Raw genomic sequence first — 19449 nt, 5'->3', positions numbered from 1 at the left:
AGCACCTTGTGGCAGATGCCAGCCATAAATATGCGACTGCTTGGCTCTGCCTCTGCCTCTGCCCCAGCCCAAAATTCCAGTTCCGTTTGTACGCCGTGGACGTATTAATCTGCCTCAGGGGAGTTGCAACTTGCGATGCACTGGACAATGCCTGCCCCAGGCCGGATCATAAATTGCGTGTCTGTGAAAATGTAAACAGAACTGAGACTGAGGCTGAGGCTGGTGGCAACTGGAGCTGCTCTCGGGGAAGAAAGGCGAAAGGGAAAAACATTTCAGTTCAGTTCGCCAATCTTTTGGGGGGTCTATCAAGGCCTTCTTTAGCCGTGCATTGCATGCAACATTACAATTTGCAGGCAACAAGTTTGTATGAGCAAATGTGTTGGCAAACTTCATAAATATTTAATAAATTTAATAAATTGAGTGGCAAGAAATCCAGCCGCAGGGCACGCCTTTCTTGGTTATTATTTTTAAGCACTTAAATGATAAGAATAAATACAAATGCAGGGGACAGCGGGATAGTTTCTGCCGTGGAGTCGTGTATTATTTAATAGCGTCTTGAGTTCGCTCTTCTGCAACGCCTAGGACCCAAATTCGCGCTGATAATAGCCTCTAGAGGGGTGGGTCGTTGGTCCATTACCATAACTATATTTTGAGAAAATGTGTCGGCAGCTTCATAAATATTTAATAAATTGAGTGGCGAGAAAGTCGGCTGCAGGGGATACTTTTATGGCTATTATTTTTAAGCACTTGACCGATTAGAATTAATAAAAAGGGTGGGTCAGTTTTCGCTCTTAAGGATATGTTTTTAATGGAGTCTTAAGCTATTTTTTTCTATTCTCTCAGCACCTTTAACGTCTGGCCAACATGAAAAAAGTCCATTAAGTGCATTAAAAACTATCTGCTAAAAAAAGCACGTTCTCAGCTCAAATCTCCCTGCCTCCTGACTCTGCTGGATTCTGGATTGCATTCCCTATAATTTTGCTCACTTAAAAAGCCATTGCGGTTTCACACATGTGGATTGGTTGCATAATGCATCTTTCTGGTGTTTTCACGGCCCCGAAAATACAAACTTCTGCACTTCTGATGGACGGTGTACAAATTATAGGGGCCCGCATTGGGAGCAGGCGCTCACACTTCCGATCGAATTAAGCGAGGCTTAGGACAGAGCCACAGCCAGAACCAGAGCCACGGCTCTTCGGCGTGGCTTAAAGATAGGGCGGATCAGGCGATAGGGACCTGTAATTGGGACCTTCTGGATAAGAGGGCTGATTATGCCAGCATTTGCATGCAAATGGTTTGGCAGGTTGTAAATACTCATAATACCACACGGGATGGGACACGAACAGAGAGTGCACTCTCTCCTCTCCACTCCACTCCCGATTCCATTCCACTCATAATTGTATCATCTGGCAGCTGTTTCGGGAGCACTCAAGCCGCTCTCGAGAGGAGCTATCGCCAATTGGCATTGGCGATCCGAGCCGAGCCGAGCCGAGCCCCGTCTAGACTAATTCTCTGCTCGTAAAAGAACTTTAATTGCAAAAAGGAGAAAAACATACATATTTTTATTGTTCATGTTAAGCGAATTGTTCTGTGGTCAGTTCCCGGATTGGATTGCTTCTGGCCTTATAATTAAGTAACCATTTGGAGCATAAATATGTGCATATATACTATACATATGTACATATGTATAATCCCGACTTCGGGCGTCCATAAAGTCCCGTCCGCGGCGCGCGGAGTCCGACGGGGAGTATTAAAAGTAATGCCAACATATTAACTGGAAATCTCGTAAATTATACACCCAAATGACCTGTCAAAGCTGCCAAGGGCCGCCAAGAGCCGCCAAGAGCTGCTCACGAGCACATTTCTCAAATATGAGTGTGAGTATGGGGAAATAATAAAAAAACAAATAATGAAAACTACGCTCTGCGAGTGGTGGAAGCCGTTTGAAACTGAAATCGAAAACAAAATCGGGCAAAATGTATGCAACAACAATATATATGTAGTACCAAAAATACATTTTACAACTTTTTTTTACGAGCGCACCAAAGTTTTAGTTTTTTTGTTGTTTTTTGTTTTTGTTTTTGTTCCTTGGGGTTTTCGCGCGAAATGCGAGAATCGCGAATCGTCGGCCCTGCTAGTAAATGTTCTATACAGCCAGAGACGGGTCTCGGGATATGGCCAAGAGCGCTGCCCGTCTTAAGAGCCCGAAATAAACGCAGGCGCATTAAATTAATTAACTTAAGTCGAGCTCTATCGATTGCCGGCCAAGACTTCCGACCCCTGACTTACCGAACACTCTCTTCCAAAGCCGATGCCGATCCAAGTTTAAGTTTTTTCGGGATAATTATTAAAACGGAGCAAGAGTGTTCGAAGTTATGGATCGAAGATGGAAGCATAATAGCTATGCTTAATATTACTCTCATCAAAATAAATGAACAAATTATACCCTACACCGACTGCAATATAGACAACTTTTAGAGATCTGCCAGAACCATAACCTCACGTCTGGAGGCATGATGACTAATGCTGGAGCTGGCAGCGCCAGTGTGGGCAGAAGGCTGCAGACTGCAGGCTGAGCTAATGAGCCGTCGGACTTGTTCACTTGTGACTCTGAGAAGGAAGGCTACAAAGTTGCCAGCATGGAAAACTCGATTTGGGTTCCAGTTTGGGGCCCAAGACGGGTTAGTCAGCTCCGTGCAGACGATGGAGATTACGAATAAGTTTACACGTTTCCAGACATCGAGGCCGCAACCTAACACAGACGGAAGATAGGCGCTGCCGAGTCCAGCTACTGAATACTGTATACTGTATACTTTATACTGTCCGTGGCGGTGCTGGAGCAGCAGGGAGGAGGAGATCGTCCCAAGGGGCCAGAGGAGTAGTGGTGTCCAATTGATTGACGAACTGCCCGCAGTTGACAGACACTCGCATTGTCTCTGCACTCATGCTAAACGATCTCCGTAACGTCGGATCGTCGGATCGGATCCCATGTCTGGCTGCCATAACCACAGGATGGATAATATGCATTAAGAAATCATCGGTGACTGGAAAGTGCAACTGTGAAAATCTTTCATGCCTGCTTAGCGCTTTGATGAATGGTCATGTTGGATTGCCTTGACAGGTCTTCTTGTAATTGCCCAAAGATTATGCTGCTTTATGCTGCATTTGTATGCGATGTTGCTCGTGCTCAAGTGCAATTAGGGAGGGGAGCTTCGAACGTGGTCAGCCGACCGATGCATGAATGGGCTTGGACTTGGACTTGGACTCTCGTGAGTCGCGACTGATTCGATGAATGTAGGAAGACTTCCACAGACACAGCCGTGATTAGAATGCTAGTAGTATTTCTCATATTAAGAAATGAGAAATGCATTCCTTAAATTCTAGAAAAATATCAACCCAAAGGAGGCAGGAGATCCTCCCTAAGCTTGAGGCTAGTTCTCCGATCATAGGGGGACAGCCTAATCGGAATATAAATGCGTGTAAGGACTGTGACCGGCAGCGTCGTCCTCAGGTGACAACTGTTGACAGCTCGCTGGATCTATGTTAATTGATTTCTTCACGGCCCGTCACCGACTTCGCTCCAACTGTCATTATAAGCAATTTGTGACATGTGCCGCAGTGCCGTGCCGTGCCTTCTCTTGTCTTGTCTTGCCTCGTCTTGTGCCTCGTTTTGCTGCTCCTTGATTGCATACCGTGCAATCGTTGAGATCAGAAGTCTATCCTTGTTTCCTTCACCCTACTGCAGCTGCATTGCATTAACGAAAGATCAACAGATTTATCATCATTTGAAACTCATTAAATCCCGGGAAAGATACACCCCATGCATGGCCATGGTTGGGTTCTCTTGGGATACGGGGTATCCTATAGTCGGAACACCCTAGAAGGGCCTTCTTGCTTGTTTATTCGTTTGTTTTGGTCAAGTCTGGGCTCGTCCTCGTCGCCGTCGAGCCTCTTCAACGGCACAGCAGAACAACAACAACTTGATTAGGCCTTCTGTCGGAGGCGTCTCTGCCCCAAATGCGTACGTGCCGCAACGATGTTGGTGGATCTGGTGGATCTCGATGCCTTCCCAGCGGCGGCGGCATATTGTGGCCTATAATTAGGTGGGAATCATTTAGAGGCGAGACATACCACGACTCCCAGACTGGCTGCCTCCGCCGTACTCTGTACATAGACAAGTCGGAATGAAAAAAACGATGCAATTTCATCTCAGAGTTTTTCATTTTCAATTTTCCCTCTGCACTTTATTAAATGGGCCATAAATATGTTTTGATACTAGTTGCCAAGATCACAAATTGAGCGAGTTGCAAGATTGATGATTGATTTGTCTGAGTTTGCTCAAACTGAGCACAAACGTGGGTACGGGGGGTACGGGGGTACGTGAGTACTACAAGTTAGTTCAGAAATAAATGAATCAAATGGGAAACTAAAAAAGATATCTAACGAGTCAGCTGGATTTTTAAACGGCTCTTATTTCACCATTAAAATGGTTTCAGGATATAGTGCCCACAATGGTATTTCTACTATCCCTAATATTGACGGGCAAAGAAGCGCTGAACAGAATATTTCTATAAAATATAAAAAGAAATAAGATTGTAAACATTTTGTGAGTCATGTAAGTTGATAAATCTTTAGTTTTCGAGTACCGGCTCTAACTTGCAGAGGAGCCTAAAAGCACCACAATCTAGCCATAAAACACAGTTTTCGATAGAGGTCCCAGAGAATACAGAAAATTTAGACTCTACGGAACACGACTGTATTTGTTAGAGATTAAGCAGTAACAACACTCTTATACAGAATCAGAAGAAGATATCACACAGCATTTATTTTGCATACTTTTACGAGTATTTTCCATATTTCCATTCAATTTTATTTCATTTTAAAAGAACAGCCACAACAGAAGCGCCAAGTTTGTCTTTCTTCTTATCTTTTCGAACAACAAAGTAAACTTTTTATTTGCCGGCGGACGAAAGACTCCTAGTTCTAACCTTACTACTTACAGTCAGGATTTTAAGGTACTGAGCCAAAGGATCCACCATGTCTTAATTTAAATTAGCCTTAAAAGAATACACAAATAAATCGAATAGCCACTTGTTAAATCATATATGCATTTGTGCACTCTGTTAAAATGGATCTCATTTGGGCAGGCATGCAACGAAGACTTTTCTTTTAGAGAAAAGTCAAGTCACTTCAGTAATCCTAAAACTGGCTTCTGATATACTCTAGGTTTATGATTAAATCCCTGATATATGTATGTATATAGTTTAGGAAGATAGCTTTGCACTTACCCAACGGTACATTGGCGCCATTCTTGCGATTAACGGAGACTGAGATCGGCAAAATGGCGGCGCCGGATGTGGACGATGGCGAGGGAGATGATGAATCACAGGAGCCCTCCAGCGATTGGGCTGGTGTGGGGACCGTGGACATGTGCGGATCGGCACTAGTAATGACACTGACCCCGCCACTGCCGGCCCGTCCACCAACGCCGCTGCCGCTGCCGCTTCCGCTTCCGCCTCCACCAACACCTGCGCCACTGCTTGATGCGCTGCTTGATGTGGCAACGGCGCCACTGCTCGAGCTGGCTCCGCCTCCTGAGCTGCTGGTAGCTGGTCCAATGCTTCCGGCGTGCTCGTTGGGTGGAGGAGATCGGAGCGCCGTGTGCTGTGGCTGGTGCTGTGGATGCTGGTGGTGCGGATGATGCTGGTGCTGGTGGCTCTGGTGGTGCTGCTGCTGATGAGCCACTGTGGCGGCCGCGGCAGCCGCCATGTGTACTTGGTGCACATGAGCGTGACCATGCAAGCTGGCGGCGGTGGCTGGCCCTGCGGCTCCTGCCCCATTGTGGCCCCCACTCAGGTGGGACTGCGGCGGCTGCGAAGGAGCTGCCGCGCCTGAAGCCACTATCTGCTGGTGCTGGTGCAGCACATGGCCGTGGTGCGAGTGCGAGTGGTGGCCATGGCTGTGGTGCGGATGGACGTGATGAGTGTGAACGTGGGCGGTGGCAGCGACGTGGTGGTGGTGGCCCAGCAGGGCAGTAGTTGACGTCGACGGAGGCGGCACCTCGTGCATGTGCAGGGCGCGCTGCTCGTCCTGCGCCTGGGCTCGCCGCAGGGCCGTCTGGAGGGCCATCACCCGCTGGCGGTCCGCCGTCAGCCGGCACTTCTCGCACGTGCAGTAGCGGTACTTGCAGTATCGCTTGTGGCCCTTCAGGGTAATCTTCAGGCCGTGGTTTCGACAGCGGGCACAGTTGGGCGGTGTGCGCGGGGAGATTGAACTCCCGCTGGAGCTGGAGGCCCCGCCGCACACGTCGTTCTTCGAGTCGATCATATCCGAGTCAGACATGGTGTCGCTGTTCCAGTTCTCCTCCGAAACCATCCCAGAATATTCAAATGTCCTTGATCTTGGCAATTCCAGTTGGGACTGTAGCTGTAGCCGTAGCCCTAGCTGTGTTTCTCACAGTTTTCTACCCCGACTAGTTGTAGGAGCTCCTTATGGGAAGCATTTTTCGGATTGCAAGAGGGGAAAGTATTTTTAAACGCGCGTCGAGAGCTTTCAGCACAATTTATTAGAATATTATTGATTATTAGTGCGGTTATACATGTGTACGTCGAATTTATTCAGCTTTAGCTCAAGGACTTGTCAAATTTATTCGATTAATGTATGTTTGAAGTATTTATTTAATATATTGGTATATATTGTTTATGGTTATTTTTCACTTGGTTATTAATCCCTTATTTGTAGACTCTTGATTGAATAGATTGTTAAGCACCTGAAAAGACAAGTGACGTATTTGCTGGTTATTATACAGAACAATTTCTAGAAAGTAGTATTAAGATATTTGAGTAAGTAAACAATTTCCCGGCTAACATTTGGCTATATTTTCAATAATTGAACCCCAATGCGATGATGTAATGTATCGGTATGGAATCGGCTCTCCCTCCTATCCCCTCGTACTTGCAGTACCAAAAGAGCTAGAAATATTTGTTGGGGTTGTGATTTGTGTGTTGTGTTTCTATTATTTTAGCATGCATGGATTGTGCTGGCAAACAAATTGCATTTCTGTTTATCGCACGAGCTAATTTATCTCATAGCTTGCAAGCACCTCGGTCCGAAATAAATTTCATGCGAGCTGGAGCTGCAGGTGAAGCTCTGTTTCTATTGGCCGCCGGCTCTTGCATGTTTGCCCATCAATGGAAGGTAAAATCATCCAAAATTATTTTGATTCGATCGGTTACGCCCCCCTCACATGGGTTGACTCAGTTCAGATTTGTTTCAGATATAAGTAACGCCTAGTGGGTGGAGCTGAGCTGGCAGATACATTGTATCGATACGAGCGAGGGATCTGTCGCGGCTATATACTCATATACAACTATCAAAGTCTATATTTGTATGAAGACGGGCTCTGGCAGATGCGCAAAAATCTGTACAGAGAGAGTTTGCTTTAATGATTGCCTCTACTCTTGACATTTTGAACCTTTCCAGCAATAAATGTTTGCTTTTTTTTGGTACGAATTGTAAAGTTCTGGCGAAAATGCCAAAGATCAGCCTAGGCAATCCAGTTAATTAGTAGTCGTTAAATGTATTTTACTGTTCTTTGTATTTTTCCATATCTGTTTATAAAATTGGGGAAAGATTAAATGATTTCGTTTTCTTTTTTTTTCTCTAATTAGGAAATGCAACGCAAAAAAAAGCTAAAATACTTCCAGCTAATTCAAGGCTAGATAAAATAATATTTCCTTTCTTGCCAGTTATTTATTTTGCAGGTGAAACGCCTCGGCTTCCGAGGCGTATGCGCAATGATGGCTCGTAGTTCTTGCAAGTAATTCATTTTATATTATGAAGAATAATTGAAGGTATAATCTGTGGGAAAAGCGATGCACCGATGCTGAGTAAACACTGAGTAATTCACAGTTTGAGTATTTTTTTTTTTGTTACAAATTTACAAATCTTTATATGGTATTTGCAATTGTCAAACAACAATAAATTCAGTTATTACCTTTTTAGCAGAAAACTTTATTATATTTAAATATTTGTGCATTATTATACGAATTGTTGAATTATTTGTAATAGTATTTAAGCTTGTATTTTTAGGTAACGTTATTTATGTAGAAGGTCTTTTGTTTTATTGTTATATATGTAGCTATTAGTTTTTGTAAATTTTATAAATACTTTCAAAGATTTTAGTTTATAAATCGTTGAATTTGCTTGATTTTGCTGAACTCCTCATGGCTTATTCCAATCGATTTATTCCAATTATATTGTTACTTCTTGCTATATATGTAGCTTCTGAGATATCGGTTTGTAATTGTCACACAACAAACAAAAAATCACTCGAGCATTTTCACGCGATCGCACTTGAATTGCAAATGCCGCCGGCAAACGCGAGCAACCTGTCCACTGAACCACCAAACACCGTCTAATTAGGCTCTTAGTTTTAATTGAGCTTCACAATGCAAAAAAATTAATATTTATAGAGTCGCTAAGATCTGGTATCGATATGGATAACTCCTGAAATCGTTGCGCGTGTCGCGAGCCGAGCTTCTGCTGCTGCTGCTGCTGCTGCTTTCCGATCTGAAATCTTTGGCATGCACAAGGCAACTCGCATTGGGGCGCAAGACGCGGATGCAAAGAACTCAAAAACGACGAGCAGCGCGGCTGCCTTGGTGTTGGTACCCGTGCATGTGATGTGCCAATGCGAGAGAGTGTGTGTGAATACCATGTTTGCTTGTGTTTGCGTGGACGTGGACGCGGACGCACACCGCCAACGAAACGGAACCGAAAATCGCATCGAGAGAGGAGAGGAGAGCACAAGCGCTGCTGACGACTGTGCACAGTGACTCAAAAGTCGTGGTTTTTCGGTAAAGCTCTGTTAAGTTTCGAGCCGTTTCAAGAATCGTTGCCTGAGTGAACATGGTTTCGTTTGGGGCGTAAATATTCATTTCTAAAAGCTCTCAAGCTGAATCAGTATTTTTACCAATTTCCCCCAATTTCTACTCAAAGAACCCCAAAAGCACTCTTGGCGCAAAACAATTGTCTGCGGACCACTGTGCGGCGTTGACGCTGCGTGCATTTGGAGAAATGTGGGGGCTGCACACATACACACACTCGCACACAGCGCACTCACACACAACTACGTACGAAACCCAGCCCTTGTACATAGGCAGCCTCACACACATTGGCTGGGGCTGTCGCTTTGTTGTTGCTGTCGCTTTCGCTGCAGTTGTTAGTTGGCTGCTTGGTTGCAGTCGTCGTGCAACTTGTTCGAGTTGGTTTCGATGTTGGAACGGGTTGCATCGCAGTGAGTTTTCGCCTCTTTTCTGTATTTCTGCACACTTGATGTTTTATAGCATTTGTTTTGGTTATTGCTTCGTATTGCTACATTGGGGTAATGTAGACCCCCATCAACGGTCAGCCATCAGTTTGTATGCCCATGTGCCCCATCTCTATTCACGGACCGGTACCGGCTGGGCTTTTGTGAACGGTTTTCCTTCATTATGCAAGTACACAACTCTATTTGAAAACAGTCCTACATCTATTGACCCACTTGGAGAACAAATCATACTTACAAAGAGGCTGTTTTTAGACCGCGCCAACATCCAGAAAGGAATAAAGCGATCAAACAACAGGTGAGGCTATTTCAATACTTGAATTTGAAAATCTTGAAATATTTTTCAGTCCGGTAAATTCCTATCAAATCGCCATAGAATCGCCATCCCTCAGGCATTATATAGTCTTTGGTTTGGCACTACAATCTCTACAGACACATTTCATAGCTATTTATATGTCATTAATGGCCCCAATCATAGATGATATAAATAATATATTAATATAATAAGTAATATAATACCAATCGATACAATACTTTTGATATTTCATCAATATTAATTCATTAATTTCAATTTTTTTAATTCAAGTTTGTATTGAGTTCAGTTTCGAAATAAAGATATGTATGTTAATTTCTAAGGATCTAAGATGTTCTTAATTTGAGATAAATTGGTGGAAAACTGTTGAGATGAGGTCATCCGTAGAAGCAAAACTATATTCGAATAATCGGCAAGCGCATACAATGTTCGTCCATCTATTCTATTGGACTTTCTTTGCACAGATGTGTATTTGAATTCGAATCGAGTTTAATCTAATTTGCACTTTGGGTGACATGAGGGTGACTCAGTGAACTGGCTTATCTAGTGCAGAGGTTCCGTGGCTCTAGCGTCAAACCTATAGACGACCAGACACCAGCCGGAAAGATAGGGAAAGTGTCGATGCAGAGGCCCCTAGTAATAAGCAATATGTGAGTGCTTCTATCGATAAGAACAATGCTACGAAGTGTTGGTTTCTTTAACAATAATAACTTAATTTCGGGGCCTAAAGAGTTAATTACACATTTTTGCAAAGAGAGAGGTAATTGAGCATGCAATGCAAGATCTTGTGATAACGGAGCACACAGTTCGTGCTGTTGCCGGCCCCCCGCCCTTCTACCGACGCCTTCTGCGACCACGGCCAAACGTTGTTACTTCTGGCTCTCTGTTCGAGTATTTTGAAAAGTGCACACGATCGCTTATCTTGCATGTCGCGACTAATTTGTATTTGAACAGAGAGCAGTCCGCAGCGCAGCCCCAGAAAGAGCGCGGTATCGGTATCTCGCGGAGAATGGCAATTCTATATTTGCTAATTATGTGATGGAACGGATGGAAGCGGCAAGCGGCAAGCGGCAAGCGTCAAGCACACAAGTACCCAAGCGCCCCAGCCTACAGCACTACAGAGCCGGAAAATCGCTTACTTGGAGCATGTTCCGCAATGGGATTGCGGTGACTGGAGCGTTAAAGCAGGATCCTGATCTGGATGGCATTGGATTGCAGGAGGGCAGGAAGAAGTAGAACGCTTGCTTAATTAGTCCATGTCAGGGCATTTCGCGAAAACTGGTTAGGATCGGAGGAGCCTGATGGGAGCCCGAGCTTCAGGCCCACTGGCATTTATGAATGGCCATCGTACGTTCAGTAATTTATATGATAATTTTGTAGTAAATGGCAAGTGAGCGGACACTATTCCGGACATACATATGTATGTACATCTGGAGCACTGCGACACTGATCGACAATAGTATGCACCAATCACTGATGAAGTAGATTATCCAGAGACAAGATTATCGTGATCCAAACTTAAGTTAAACTAGCGACGGAAACCGGCTTGAGCACAGCTTACTAATGCTGTTACTTCTCCCTCGCCTTCGTACGTACAAATGTAGATAATTTATATCTAAAAAACCCGCTTCCTTCTCTATTTGCATTTCTTTTATAAGCACACAGACTTTGTTTGTTCCAGATCTCCTTACAAGGCGACGAGGTTCTTGGACCGCCGATCGTCCCCGAAGCCGCCCTCGAAATGATATCGACTTCTATGCAGCTCCAAACACGACCTGTTGCAGTCGTTTCCTGTTCAATTTGGTAGTCAGACAGACAATGGCCATCCCCATCCGACTCCCCGTCGCAGTATGAACCGAACGTAGTGCTGCAGTTATAGATGGCAATCGGCGAGCATACTCGTAGTACCTGCCGCTATCGCCATTAAGCCTTGTACACACGAGCATTTATGTCAGGCAATTACAAGGCAGTTTGCAACGCCCACCGAGGAGAGGGAGAGGGATAGGGGCTCATGTGGTGGCCGAGCACATTCACAACTCATTGTGCACTTACCGCAGACAATGAGAACAGTTCGCTGGCAGCGCGAAAGTATCAGCCGGGTCCACCTCTGCGAGTAGTTCTAGATGTCTATCTGCATTTGCATCTGCTTCGGAGGTGTGCTGCTCTTGGTTATGCAAGCGAGATTATCTCCGAGAGCTGCGAGATGCGAGAACGAAGAAATGCCAGCCAGAGCGGGAGAATCTGAGTGAGAGCGAGAGTGGCACCGCCAGCCGGGACCGCACCCGCACCGAGACCGAGTCTCGGGTGTCCCCAGTACACCACCACCGGCAATAATTATTTTTTGTTATCTTTTGCCAGACAAACTGTAGACGGCACTTAGTTTTCTGCGAGAAAATTTGTTAACTGTGGCGCTCTGCGGCGAATACTCCATTTCAGGTCTGCAACATACCGAAGACGTTTTCAGACTTTTAGGCCTAGCGAGCCAGAGGTAGGGCAAAAAAAAAAACACGAGTCGGACGCAGCGCGTTTGTCTCTGGAGGCGAGAACCAACTCACAGAATCTCACTTGGGTCAACTTAAGAGATCGATTTCGGTGTGGATCTGTTCAGTTGTTCTCGGTTCGTTTTGGATCGGTTGGGGTTACGACTGCGAATACGAATACGACCACGGAACAGACACTGGCCGCAGCATGCACGAGCGCAAAGGACGATCGATGCCAGCAAACTGGTTGCAGCCCCAACGAAACTCTGACGACAAGCACGACACCCGGACCAGACCAGCCAGGCCGACTAGCATGTGTTCACAGAGACGGGCCCGCCGACTGTCGTTGCTTTGCTTTTGGTATTTGCACTTTGGTGCAGCGCCAATAAATGAGTGTGAGATTAGCCAGCTGGAACGACTGTTCAATCACCTCCAGGTTTCAAAATAAACATATGTGTACCATACCCGTAGTGGGAAAGTTAAAAAATAAAATGAAACTAACAATTACACTAAATTATCATATCTATAAACATAAGCATTGCAATTGCAAATTGCAGTAAAAACAAAACTACAACAAAAATAAATTAAAATTAACACTCCCAGGACTTGTTTGAATACATTTTTATACTCAAACTTGAACAAAACAAAGTCCATAAAAAAATATGTACGCAATCAATATATGTATTTATTTTTTACCCCCCGCTGATCCACAGTGTGTTGAACGAAACCGATAAGCTCCAAACGAAAAAGTGTCGGGAGCGCATTGGAAAGCATCTTGGGAGAAGGAGAGAGATCGAGAGAACCGAATGTGAAAGAGCGATCAACTGCGTGGTATCAATCGTGAGCAACCTTTAAGTATTACTCTCTTAAGCGCTCTCTTCGTCGTGTGCTCTTTTAGTTGCCGCGTTTGTTTTCGCCAATCTCTGCGAACCAGTAGAGTGGAGCAACTTTGTTTCCGTACATTGACGTCTTGCCATAGCATGCACCCGATCAGTTCTCTTACTCTATCCACTCTCCCACTGGCTCTCTCTTTGTAGCTTTTATGGTGAGATTCGTGCTTGGCCGTCTAGCCGAAGGCCTGTGATATAGGTCGGCTCCCTCTGCTCCGCATTAAAGTATTGATGCAAATTTATGTAGAGCCCCGATATGCGTGTGCAATGTCATACACATTAATCACATTCATCAGCTTCTTTTCATCATCGGCCAGGCCCAGGGTATATGTAGTTCGAACAGATAAATGTTTTGGAGCGCGGCTCCATTAAAAGCCTCTTCTTCCCCGAGGCGGTGCACGCATCGAGAAGACCGCATCGAGATTCTCGAAAATTGTAAACAAAAATGGGAATGCAGTGTTCTTGATGAGATATTTTTACTTCCACAAGATTTTCAGGAAGTGCGGTATAAATACATACAAACCACATAAAATTACATAAATAAAAGCACTTATCCTTTTTTTTCCAGCATAATGTACATACATATCTACTATATTAGTCCGAAATCGATTTTGTATTTTCGAATTGGGAGAGAAAATCAGTTAGAAACAGGCAACCGTCCTGTTTATAGTAAAAGCGTATTTTGTGGACAGCTGGGATCTGCCCCTGGGATCTAGGATCTAGAAAAAAGTCTCTCGTTTTCGATTCTATGCAGCTTACATCCATAGTATCTTCAGGTGAATGATAGCATAGCATAAATATTCGATTGATATTCATGAGTTCACACGCATTTCAGCCTACCTCAGGATACAGTGTTCGTGAAGAGCGGCTTGGATACTCGTAAATCAATTAGCAGAGAGCGCAAGCGAATGGCAATCGGTAGGGAAGAGTATCTGGCAGATACGGAACCGAAACGAAACCCGTTTATCGTGCCAGTTGGGTGGATACGCGCTCTCGAAAAAAGCCAAAAGCAAACAGAAAATACAACCCGTACCCACTGAGAAAATGCAAATTGCAAAGAAACCGGCAAATATTTATTTATGATTTGCTCTTAGTGGCCCACTCATTCTCTCTCTCTCTCTCTCTTTCTCTTTTGCATATCTCTCTTTGGAGTCTTTTTTTTGCCCTGACGGACCCGACCGGAGGGGCGAACGCCACCGACCCCCGCTTCGATCTCTTCTTTCAGAGCCTTATTTTTACAATTTCACCGCAATCGGTGGCAATGCAAACATTTATACAATTTGACGCTTAACTGTCGCAGTTGTCACCTACAAAGCCGCAGCCGAGTTGCACGACACGTTGGGAGCCGCAGCACGGACAAACGGACAGACGGACGGATGGGCGGATGGAGACCCGGGAATGCATGCTGCAGAATTCTCCAAATGACCCGCCACTGTAATCCAAGTTGCCAACCGCAATTCAGTCTCCCCACGCGCTCCCTCTCCCCACCCCCACCCCCACCCCCAACCGCTCCCTTTCAGCATCGGCTCGTGTTCGTGTTTTATAATTGTTATGGCCATTCTACAAGTTGTTGTACATTGTTGGCCGCTTGGATGGCTTTGTCTGGTGGGGGGAACGGTATCGGGACACCGCGTAGGGGGTACCAGGTAACGAGGGGAGGGGTGGGCTACTGCTTAGGCATGCGAATTTCTCACATCACTGGCGCCCAGATCTCAAATGTATATGTGCTCATATAACTGCATTCTCCCTGGATTTCATCTGAAAGACGACTAACCAAAATTTGGAACGGATTCGGACACGATCCACTCAAGTTATGTGGAAAAAAGCTAGCTTACCTCTGAAATTCTCAACCATTCAAAAAGTTTAACCAGAGATACCTAGGGCTTTGTCTAAATTTTGATTAAATTATGACTTTATTGTTATTTAATATATCTTGTCCACTCTCCTAGTGCTACCAGGAGTTTCTAATGTTTTGGGGCACTAGTCAGAAAAATGCGAACTGCCAATCCTAAACATTTACTAACATCATGATTAATTTTTAGCGACTGTACATTTATACCCCCTACGCAGTCACTATAGCTCCTCTCCGCCAAAGGGCAGTACCAAGAGTGTGTGTGAGAGAGACAGAAAATAAGTACGCACTGCAAATTCATTTGGTCCTTCCAGATATGATAGTAAACCAATCTGATCCAGCAGGCAGTCTGTTAGATAGGGTCATTCTCAACAATTCTACGTTTTTTGTTGTCTCGTATCTTGAAAATTTTGGATGCCACAGATTTTGGTCTTTGTGGGGGCGAAAACAGGCGTGCAAAATTTAGAAGGAAACTTGATTCAATTTGATATCACAGGAGTCTGGACACAACATTTCGTTGGTCGACCTCTTATAGTTTCTGAGACCTAGGCGTCCAACAAGATGGAATGACGGACGGACGGACATGGCTCTACCGCCTCGGCTATTGATTCTTATCAAAAATGTATATACTTAATGGGATCGAAAACGCTTTTTTCTGGGCGTTGCACATATCATCTTTCCCCAAAAATCGAATATACCCCTACATTCATTTTGGATATCGGGCATAAAAACCACAACAATTCACATTTACTCAGTTTTGCTTGCAGATTTACCCAAAAATTAAAAAACTACCGTTAAAAATTGAAAATTGTATTAAAGTGACATGTAATATTCCTGAAAAGCTTGGAATTATTCAATCGGTGGTGAAAAATAAGTTACTAACACCAAATTAAATTATTTTAAATTACTTATTAAAGCAAATGAACCATATGCCTTCATAGTCTTTATACATTTTCGAATACGGAAGGAGCCACCTTTATTACCTTACTTTAATGCATAAAGTACAATCGTTAAAGAAGGAAATAATTAATTTGGAAATTGAAGGACAGGGTGTTAAATCACGAATTCCAGTTGGAACACTACAAGGATTCTCGAAAAATTATCCAGCTTTAATTTAGTTCTACACAATCCGATTGAATATTTCATGGATAACCAGTTCCATCGTACGCGTGCGTTTGATCTTACTCCGTGTACACCTCTTAACCTTAACCTTGTTCGATTTTGTACATTCCCCTCGCTGCGGCTCGGTCCGAAATTTGAGATGTTTTTGAAGCCGAACAAATTGGTAGCTTAATGACAAATGGAGTGCCAAAAAACGTGTTTTAAGTCCTTAGCCAAAAGACGCAGACTCATTTAAGGCACGAAGGCATAAGATTCCGACAGCCAATAACAACAACATACGGATATACATAGAGGATGGCAGCAGGAAGAAAGGGGCAAGAGAAGGGGGCCAGGCAATCTGCATATATAAAGCAACCAAAGGACAAACCTTTTAACCGACGGGGAGAACGGGGTGGCAGCGGGGAGAACCAGGAACCTGTGTGGGGAAAGTTGCACAGGAGGATGCGGATGCGGATGCGGAATGTGGAATGTGGAGTCGGGAAAGGGTGTCGAACGGCGAGTAATTTACGCTTGCATGCAAATTGAAAAACAGTCGAGAACAGGCATTGGACAGTGGACACCAGACACTGTAGAGGGTGCTGGAGCGAGATGAGTGGGAGCTGCTCTGGGCTGATTGAGCGCCAGGGTGATGCATTTTAAAACAAATTGGCACAGTTTGTGAGAGGTGGCCAGAGCCAGTGCCACCCGTGTTTTGCCGGGCCTGATGTTGTTGTGGCGTGTTTGTCACTCAATTAGATGCAACTCATTTAGCCTCTCTCGCATTTTGGCCGGGATTTGTGTGCACAAAATGTTAATCAAAGCCTGATGGGATTTTTTAGGCCAACTAATGAGCGACGAGAGCCAGCGTTGGAGCGGCAGTGAGAGCAGCAGGCAGTGGGAGAGTGAGTCGGGGTTTCCTTGGACGGAGACATATTGATGACAGCCGCTCAATTAATATGCAAAATTTATGCATGGGAAAGCTCAAAACAAACCAACGAGCGATCCCATGCCATGCCAGCGACAAAGAGCTAAAAAAGAGCAGAGGAAGTGCAAAAGAAGAAATGCAAGTGCGATACAAAAAATCAATACAAATTAGCCGCGTTATTTTGTTCTTTTTTTCTATTAAGTCGACTTTTCTGCCCCATAATCCCATCCGAACAGTTCAATAGAGTGTTATATAGGTTGTACGAGTCTACAAATATTTCTGTACATAGGTTAGGTTAGGTTAACCTGGACGGCCCTCAGCGGTGCCACGCATAGGCCAATCCGGCCCTTAGTTATCCGGATAAGGGGGGTGTAAGAACCGTCGCGGGAGTTTTTATGTGGTTTTAAAGTCCCCGAGAATCGAGGTGTTTTTAGCAGAGGCCAGCAGTTCCTGTGGCGTCCTTTGGGAGGCATCTTCCAGTTATGCCAGCACTGGAACGCCAAGGTATCTCCGCGTTGCCCTTGAGAGAGCCAGACAGTAGCAGATGAGATGTTCCACGGTTTCGATAGTATCACATTTCCTACAATTTTTCTGTACATATGTACGAGCTATTTATATTGCGAAACATATTTATTGGTAATTCTGAATTTTTCCATCATTTTAATAACACAATTGTTGGCTAAAACAGATTTATACCTTGAAATAGTTCAAGTTCCTTAACGAACTATAAGTGGAATGCGTACATTTATTTCATATTCTTTCATTCTTTTAGAAAAGGAAGTAGTTATAAGACTATTCTTTCCCTTTTTTATATGGCTTGTGATATGTATTTTCTGGATTTGGTTACGAGACATAGATTAACTTTGGAGTGTGGAAGACTGCGAGAATGTTTTGTCTGCTGCAATTAAATCACTGGCTGGGTCTCTGGCTGATCTGGAATGGAGGGTGGCCGAGGCTGCATTTGACGACTGGCTGATGGAAAAATTGTTGAGACAAAATAATTTGGGGGGGGGCCAAAGGCCAGAGATGGAGCATAAGCAAGGGCAGAAGGTTTCGTACGCACACAGCAATGCACAGCGGGACAGTCCGAAAGTTTTCCACATCCTGATGATGATAATGATGACCTGCGCAACAATAGTTTGCATCTCACAGATACCCAAAGCGAAGTTGTTTCTCTGGCTCTTCTACTTCTTCTACTTTTCTTGTTATTGTAGCTGGCTTGCCGCAATCAACTGCACTGCATGTTGCGGTTCCTCAAACAGCATTGCTCTTCTCCGTGGCTGTCGCTGTGGGGTGGGTGTGCCTGTGTATCTAATCACATTAGCACGTGCGCATATCCTTTCGGCCCGGCCCGTGTGTCAGTGTTGGCGGGGGTTGTGCTGTTGCTGTTTTCTGACTCCCCAGGCTGCCATTGCCAACGAGGACTGTGAAAACTAAAAACATTTTGGGCGCTTTGTTTTTGGCTCATTTCGTTTGTCGATTTTGATTATTTGTCTGTGGCTACCCGCACAGACTTTTGTTTTTTGTTTTTGCTAGCTTCCCCAACTATTTGTATCTCAAAGTTGGCCCCACACGTGCATACATATGCCACATGCATATGCACGAAATTTTCTTTGTGCACTTCAAACTTTTCCTCAAAGGCGAAATAATTTCGCATCCTTCCTCATTCCCCAGGCCGCACAGTGATCAGTTTATTCGACTTATTCGTAACAGTCCCCCCACCAGCTACTAAAATTCAAAATTCTTGACGATAAGCTCTTGGCTAACAGGTAATAGATTGTATGTGGACTCAAAGCTCAAAAAGCTATGTTTCCTGACCTGCATTAAAGTCTGGATCGTATGAAACAAAGCCAGCAGTAATGTTTTCCATCGTAGCAGCGACATCAAGTTTCCCGTAACGCATTTTCTACATATTTACTATGCAATATCTCTATAAAATTCCTAAATTCCCTGGAAATTCCTATGAAGATGACTTTTTGAGTAGCTTTCTGTGCCAAATCATTCAGCTTAGACTAAACAAAATGAAAATACTAAGAGATGGAAACCTACGTAGTGGTGTAGTGGCCACCCTCACGACTTCGGTGACGAGTCAAAGTTTGTTATTCCTTTCCTATGTCATGAAAGTGATAATCTTTGATCCATCTATTTCATCCGTATTAGACCTTTTTTCATCAGAAAAAAACGGATTGGTACCATTCGGTATTCCATGTTATGTGATTTCGCGCAAAAACACAACGAGTATTACGTACGAACCTTAGTGAACAGTGTATATCTCTATATATCTCTGTTTGCTTGCATGCTTTGAATGCAGAAACTATATCTCCAACTATTAGGGAATATTTAATTGAAATGGATCTTGATCCTCGCCAGTGTGTTGGACTAGATAAATACGTTGGCTAACTATGAGAAAACGAACTTGGGTAGTTGCAAAAGGTTTTATTGGTTTTACAAATATTTTCCAAGAAGATAGATACTGAGCATTGTTGGCACTCAAAAGGAAGTGTACATATCTGTAACAGAAATTGTGGATACCACCGATTTTCGTCCTTTGTGGGAGAGG

General features: G+C 44.2%; 1 protein-coding gene across 3 annotated transcripts in view; it reads right to left on the bottom strand.

Annotated features, from left to right (window-relative positions):
- The window catches only part of dsx (transcription factor doublesex), a 48520-nt gene extending 36072 nt beyond the window's left edge, over positions 1–12448 (bottom strand). Inside the window, exons 1-2 of one of the 3 annotated variants that reach the window (XM_033380019.1) lie at positions 11694–12448; positions 5289–6769 (exon numbers count right to left, since the gene is read on the bottom strand). In XM_033380019.1, the coding sequence (XP_033235910.1) occupies positions 5289–6375 (1087 nt within the window). In that variant the 5' untranslated portion in view covers positions 6376–6769; positions 11694–12448. Of the gene's footprint in view, positions 1–5288; positions 6770–7996; positions 8844–11693 lie in introns of those variants that run through there. The other 2 variants (XM_033380012.1, XM_033380029.1) reach the window with 2 other exon arrangements.
- Between the last annotated feature and the right edge of the window lie 7001 nt (positions 12449–19449).

The sequence above is a fragment of the Drosophila pseudoobscura genome, chromosome 2 (assembly GCF_009870125.1).
Source record: "Drosophila pseudoobscura strain MV-25-SWS-2005 chromosome 2, UCI_Dpse_MV25, whole genome shotgun sequence".
Classification (NCBI taxonomy): Eukaryota; Metazoa; Arthropoda; class Insecta; order Diptera; family Drosophilidae; genus Drosophila; species Drosophila pseudoobscura.
Note: the sequence above shows the minus strand (reverse complement) of the source record. Positions and strands in the feature narration are given on the sequence as shown.